The following is a 7,500-nucleotide window of genomic DNA, read 5'->3' as shown; positions in this document are numbered from 1 at the left end:
GACCTTTTTATTTCCTTATTTTCTCTGCTACCACAGGTCCTGGTACGGTGTGTCCTAAATTTACGATAATAGAGAATTCAAAGCAAATTAAGAATTCACAATAATCGTGAATTCACGGGGGAGAACGTGTTGGAGAGCTGATTAAGCGGTCGAAGATTTTGTCGATGACTCGCACGTTGAATTCAAAGTCACATTGATCATTTAACCACACATTACAGGAGCACCAAACGATAATCTTCGGTGAAATATGCGTTCGGGAGAGTTAATTTGTTCTAACAATTTCGGTTTACGTTGTCAAACAGCTGCAGATTGCTTTACTAAACCATCACCTACAGATTCGCAACCAGGGAAAAGTGGTCCCTTACGTTTTCGGAAGGGATATTTTTTTCAATTTTTGTCACTTAAAAAGGTCACCTAGCAGTTTCGGATGAGCAAATGGTTCGGTTGGAAGTTCTTAGAACAAAATTCAGCTAGCAGTTTCTGAAATGAAGATATCATTCCCTGAAAATTTCGGACACCTTAATTTTCAGCTAAGATATCCGACCAGATCAAATTTTTCTTGGTGATAAAAACATCTCTTTAAAAAATCTTTAGACACTACAAGGAACCTAAGAATGTCTCTCAAAGGCTTTTGGCTTCATTTTCTCGTTGGGTGCCCTTGACACTAAAGCTCACATCATCTGAAAACTTCGCAGACATTTTAAGCATTGTTATGTAGTTATTGTTTTGTTAAAATCAAATGTTTCGGGGTGTCTAATGACATTTCCCCGCAGCTATTAACTTCGCATAAATTACACATTGAATTTACGTCACAGACACAATCTATCGCACACGCGTCCAGCAGTCTCTTCTCGGGGTGGATACCCCACGTTTTGTCCGCCAAAAATAAATATGAAAGAGAGAAATCATCCTTGCACTTATCTGGACAATTTAAGGACATGATCCAACGCTGTGCAAGACTTATCGTCCACGGTTTTTGCAAAGGTTTTAAAACCTGAACTTCACTAATGCTCGATGTAATGCGTGACATATTACAGTCGCGTTACCTGCGCAGTAACGTTGCGCACAAGCAATTAGCGCGAACGTCCTTAAGCAGTTGTCTCTTAAAGACACCTGAAAAATTCAGGTGGCTTCAACAGGATTCGAACCAATGACCTCTGCGGTGCTGGCGCAATGCTCTTCCAACTGAGCTATGAAAGCATGGCCTCAACCTCTGAAACGACGATTATCGACAATTCCTATTAATTTTCTCTGGATTGACTGTTGTCGTCAATTTAGATTACTCTGTTCCAGGACTTGTGATACCAGATAAAAAGAAAAAAAGTAAAAGTTGCATTCCTGGACAGGATTTGAATCCGGAGCACTCACCTTGAAGGAACTGTTTTTAGCCACTTAACCACTGAAGATTACCAACACTAATTAGTATTTGGTATCACCCAACTAGTGAACTAATGCAAATCCTGCATTTTAATTGGCTACACTACGTTGGGACTATTAGTAATAGTCCTCGAGTAGCGAAAAGCGTGACGCTTTCTCTCGTTTTATTCCCAAATAAATATTTCGTCAACTTACATTTGCTAACTTTATTATTGCCTTTTCAGTCCGACTAGTTGGGTGATACTAAAACAATTAGACCCTTCGCCCTCAAAGGCCACGGGTTAAAAGCCCATTCGGCTTCGCCTCATGGGTTATTGACCCGTAGCCCACAAGGGTGAAAGAAAAGATGAAAGAAAGAAATGTATGTATGTTTGTCGATGAAGTGACAATTGCTTAAATTTACCAGGTAACTGCGAAGATCACTTCTATCTTCCGTCTATAACCCGCAATTCAAACATACCTTTCTTTCATTAAAAAATAAGTATCATCATATCTTTAAGACCAACTCGAAAACAACTCAAACTACCATGCGTGAACTCATAAGCACCTAACTACTGATCATCTATGTTCGTAACGGATCCATAACAAAAATACATGTAATTGCAACAAGTGTCATATCCCAAAGTGTAGAACCGCCCGCGCTCAACAGTCTTTCTTATACACGGGTACGATGTTATGGAAAGATCTTCTGGCTGAGCGCAAATGAAAAAAAATCTGTCCAGTCTTTTAGGAACTCTCTCAAGGGAACTCTGTTGGATCGCTAACCACCCTATTTGTCATAAAACAAAAGTGGATATTATTTTCTCTAAGAGGCTACATCCCATCCAGCCACTTTCTGGCGTTTCGCGAATGAACACATGAAGGTAGGCTTTATGCAATTGATCGTGCAAGTGTGAGGGTATTACTCCAGTACATTATTACCTTAGGCTACGTGAGCAAAGCGTGTTTGACACGGTGTGAAACACAAACACCACCACCATAAAAAGCCGCGTGGACGCGAGAGACAGAGAGAGAGAAACAACAACAACATGAACAACAACACAAAACGTAGTCTACGATTGAATGCAACGCATTACTCAGATCCGACAGTTTTAATCCGGATTCTTAACTTTAATGTAGTTGCTTTGATCGTCTTACACTAGGCATGCTTCTTGCAATTTGTGATTCGCTCTCGATGATCACTTAGGGGCAAAGGAGCATTTCCAAAAGCTCCAGTTACAACACACTGTCACAAGACAAAGGGATGACGTTACCTTGGCAAAAGCTGAGAAATTCGTTGTAGAGTTGCCGATAGTATAACTCAATTCTTAATATTCCAATGGTTTTTTTTCGTGCAAATTGCCCAGTGTAACTTCGCCTTTTGGAAAGTTCAAATTGTGTTTTGATTTACACATGTTATGAAACAAAAACACCTGTCTTGAAAATATGTTAGCTTGCATTGCGGGAAGAAACAGATCAGCAATAGATGCTCGTAGTCGGATAGTTTTCCATTGTCAAAAACCTATCATTTGACGTCTATTAAAGCAAGTCCAAATTCAAACTGTCGCTAAAAAAGGAAAAAAAACCCCGATATCTCGTTCTCTTTGTACACAAAGGACAGCACAGCCTTCCCATATTTTTAGTTGTCCTCTTCTGCTACAAACGTGTCAAAAGCCTCTCGTTGTTCATCTAGAAAAGCAGTTGCCTCTTTAATGCCAATATCCACACTCACACCATCCTCAAAGAAAAGGATATCTTGTCCTTTTCCGGTGATGTGTACAGTGTGCCCTGCAATACCGTCAAGGTATTGGTTTGCAAATGAATGTATAGATAGCAGTTCCTCATCACTATCGGAATCTGATTCCGTTCCATATATGCCATATGTTAGCAACATCTCCATCAAGGTACTTCTCCTTCCTTCGTAGAGCAACTTTTGATTTTCCGTCATCACCTCACGTTCTTGCGCCTCCACCTGATCTATGGTGATCTCCCCCTTGTCAAGGGAATGTAACAGTTGTAGAAGTGACTTCACGCCATTCATGACTGTTTCAAGCTCATGTGGTTGCTTCACCCAAAGTAAGTTATAATTTGGAACAAAGAAATGACAGAGACTTGACTGTCCTAGGCAATCTAGGAGTGTTTCAAATACTTCCAGTACCCTGTGGTGCAAATGATCGAATTCCCACGCCTTCTTAACGTTTCTGTACTTTTTATACATGCAATACATGATTGTCTTTAACCAGTACGTAGAAATAATGGGCTTTAAATCACGGATCTTGTCATCATAGACCTGTGCAATGAAGGCATCTCGTAAATACTTTACCAATCTCATGCATACTTTTTGGCCATCTGAAGTGTTGAACATCTTCATGATCTTTTGTTCTTGAATGGAAAACGACGCTCGGCACCATGTGAAATCTGCTAAAAGGAGATGAAATACATCGGGAATCAACAGACTGGGGTCTTCCTCTTGAAAAGGATGTTCACGACTTTGGCTTTCAGGCTGGTCAAGAATTGCAGCACCACAACACACAGACTTCACATGTTTTGTGTCATCTATACTTCGACTTTTTGGAACAAATTCGTTACCAGCTGGAGTAACATCCTCATGTGTTCCACAGGAAGAGTAGTTTAGTTGGTCATAAACGTATTTTTTTAATTCTGACCCTATTTCTCCTTTTTGCTTAGTTGCCCCATCTTTCCATCCTAGATCTTCTTTAACTGGTCCTTCTGCAGGTTTGACGATGGGAATAGCAAATGAAAAATCTACTGTTACCTTTAGGCTAGGAAACAATACTCCATGCAATACAAAACAGGGAGTCAAGGCCATTCTTGCTGGACCATTAATGCCAGACAATCCAAAAACTGCAGGATTTGTGGTAAAATTATCACTGACTCCCATTAATTCCCAGCCAGTAGGAAGAAACTGAATAAACTTTGTCTCTACCGCATGGAAAAGTTTGGCAAATATCACCTTCATGAAAGCTTCCTGTTCCACTGGCCCCATTATAGTGAAATGAGATGCCTCATACTCAAAAAGATCTGAAAATAGAGCTTTGTCATACACTTTATAGGGTATTCTTCCATTGGAACTCAAGCCTAAACTTTGTTGAAAAACAACTGCATCACTTAAAGCAAGAACTGGAACTTCAATCATAAAGTCGAATTCATCAGGTTTTCCAATTTTAACACCCTCATAAGTACTTCCTGTCTTGAGCAAGTGGCAGTCCTGAAACAGGCGAAAGTTTTTTCTCAGGTATTCGCAGAAACTGTTAGCAGCATTTTCCATCATGTTCCGCACTGCATCTCCTTCACCTCCTTCAGTAAAGGGAAAGGTGGCTTCCCCTTGAGCAGCTTGAAGTAGGTACTGTCTTAACGGAGAGCACAACCGTTTTTCAATCTCAGCTTTTGGAGCTGTCTCCTGAACACCACCTCTGCTCACCACGTCTGGAAGTTGCTTCTCTACCGAATGTGGATCAACAGTTGGTACATAGGAAGGGTTCTTGCGATCTTTTATCATAGAAGGAGTTCTCTTTACGTTAAGGTGTTGTTGAGATAAGTGTGCTGCAAGTTCCATGTACGATGACTTCGAAAATGCCTGGACATCATAAAGCTCTTCTTTTCCGAACCGATCGTCTTGGTGCTCGGAAGCCATTATCACAGACAAGGCTAGAAATACAATAGAGACCAAAGCCATACAGAACTCAATTAGTTGGTTTAATAAAAGTGAGCCCTGGGTGTCACTCTTACAAATGTAGTACAAATCAAGTTTATCATTATATATGATTGTAGACATGTTTGTTGCATCAATTACCGGTAGTTACGTATTGTTGGCAGTTACTTGTGAAAGTACATTTTTCGTGGTTAGTCTTACGAAGCTCGTTTCATCCCGACCAAGGGACTCATCACAGACCTTTCTGCTTGGCAAACTAGTTGGGCATCACGCCTAAAGTCCCGTTCGCTAACAGTTACATACTGTTCCTTTAAAAATTCTATAATTTATCGTTACTTATTGTTAAATAGAAAATAAAGAGACCACAAAGGAACCTTAAATTGTTGTGAAAATAAATCATAACGAAGAATATAAATAACCTGTGATCAGGCACTATTCTTTGTTTCATTTGGTGGAGCATGAGGAGTGAAACAAAAAGCAACACCAGACTTCTTTGTACAATAAAATTCTTTCTCACATCTTTAGTCAGAAGGACTCTTTTTGAACCAGCCATTCAAAATCATCCCTAGTACATAGCATTCACTTGCCCTTTTGGAAAATACTTTCCAATCTAACCAGAGTTGTTATGAAATTGGAATTAATCTCCAGAGATAGGTGCCACCCATTTGATTATTTCAAGCGCAAAGCGCACCCCATATGATGGGTATTAAAAATCAAAACACTTCCATCTTCTTGCAATCATAATGAAGTTAGAAGTCTTTAAATTAATTTACCAAATAAATTTCTCCTTGCAATTCAATAGCAAAGTCAATAAGCCCATTTACAGTAAAACAAATAAGTCCTTACATCTTGTCATTAGTAAATAATGTCTGCTGTCCACTTGTTTGCAGTGTGAATCTTCATTGATTGGTACAACCAGAACAAGATAACACTTTTGCCTAGTCTGAAACCACAAGTTGGCATCTCATTCACTTGTTGCATTATCTTGCTTGGAAAAGACAATTCTTTTTCCTTTGATTATCAAATAATTATTGTTATTATTCATTCAAAATATTTCCCCGTTTCTGATTGGTTAAAACCATAAGCCTAATTCACCATAACCAGCTGCTGTTCACCAAATTTGTAAATAAACTTCGTCATATTGAATCAATGACGTTGAAAGTGCAGCCCGCTGCAGACTATTAAACCGATGACGTCAAAATGACGTCAAAAGAGCAGCCCACTGCAAATTATTGAACCGTTGATCGAAAAAAGCTGGGGATGAGATTGTTTTATTTTTCTTGAGAAGAAAAATGGCTGCGAGTAGGTTTAGAAGTTTGAGCGAAGAAAATATTTTGAGTGAATAATAAAGCAATTATTGAATTCGGCTTTCGTAGAATATGGAGAATTCCGCAGATCTCGGAGGATGTTATCCACATTGGCCTTCGGCCTTGGTGGATAACACCCTCCTCTACAATGTACCTGCAGAATTCTTCATATCCTACTCAGCCTCATTCAATAATTGCTAATTATATGGCTGGTTGCCAATATAATGAGTGCTGTGATTTGCAACATACATGTACTAGGACATTATTCTACCATAGTGCCCAAAAGCCAATTAACCCATTAAGCCCTGCTGGGGGACCCATTGAGGATTAAAATTGTCTGGCGTTATGCAGACTAAAATTTATAAGTGGCACTATTGGGAGTGAAAGGTTTAAGAATTATGCAACATTGAGTCAACAAAACTGAACGTGATTTCTCTAAATTTAAGGATTTTTGTTTAGCCACTGAACCTTCACAATTTGTCTGGGAAAGAAAGCCTTTTTGAAGGAATACACATTTTAGCAGTTTCAAATGATGAATAAACTGATAAGTACTTGCATATGTAAAAACTAATCAATTCCGCTTGAATAAACTGCACAGCCATAAAATAACAAGTTATTAATTTTTAAACTAGTCGTCTGTAATACCGCTAGTGATGAGATACTTCGCAATATAAATGTGGTATTGCCAAGAGAAGTTAAGAAGGTAAACAACGAACTTCCGCTTGCCTTGCGGGGCTCAAAAACTTCACATAGAAGCTCCTTAATGAAATTTCAGAGTCATTTAATAAAGACTGTGTCAACTACACTGTACTTATTAACTGAGGGTGAGTTCTTTACGGGAAAATCTAAACTGAGGAGGTTGCCATATTGATCAATAGCAAAGTCAATATAGCAAGGTTGAGGCTTGCAACTTCCTGTGAAGACCGAGCGTTTCTGTGTGTGAGGAATTTTCTATTTGGCCCATTGCTTTTCCCAGTAAGACTGAACACTCACAGCTTAAACACGAATTTACAATATACTTAACAGATTTTCTCTTGATCACAAGCACATGTCCTAACACATGTGCTGGAAATGCACAGATCATATAACTTGAAAGATGATCTTATTTTCAGTTTCCTGATTGTTCTTGAAAATGATATTTTCTGCATGCATATAATAAAGCAA

At 39.0% G+C, this 7,500-nt stretch overlaps 1 protein-coding gene and 1 pseudogene across 1 annotated transcript in view; one reads left to right on the top strand and one right to left on the bottom strand.

Moving 5' to 3' along the window:
• LOC137975897 (ATP-dependent DNA helicase RecQ-like) overlaps positions 1-7,500 on the top strand; it is a 404,352-nt pseudogene that overhangs the window by 182,564 nt on the left and 214,288 nt on the right.
• The window catches only part of LOC137975180 (uncharacterized), a 6,796-nt gene continuing 1,430 nt past the window's right edge, over positions 2,135-7,500 (bottom strand). The window contains exons 2-3 of the mRNA XM_068822264.1: positions 5,876-5,972; positions 2,135-5,025 (exon numbers count right to left, since the gene is read on the bottom strand). Coding sequence (XP_068678365.1) covers positions 2,996-5,025; positions 5,876-5,885 — 2,040 coding nt within the window. The 5' untranslated portion in view covers positions 5,886-5,972 and the 3' untranslated portion in view covers positions 2,135-2,995. The remainder of the gene's footprint in view (positions 5,026-5,875; positions 5,973-7,500) is intronic.

The sequence above is a fragment of the Montipora foliosa genome, chromosome 11, assembly GCF_036669935.1.
Source record: "Montipora foliosa isolate CH-2021 chromosome 11, ASM3666993v2, whole genome shotgun sequence".
Taxonomy (NCBI): Eukaryota; Metazoa; Cnidaria; class Anthozoa; order Scleractinia; family Acroporidae; genus Montipora; species Montipora foliosa.
This window is presented reverse-complemented; position numbering and strand designations above follow the sequence as displayed.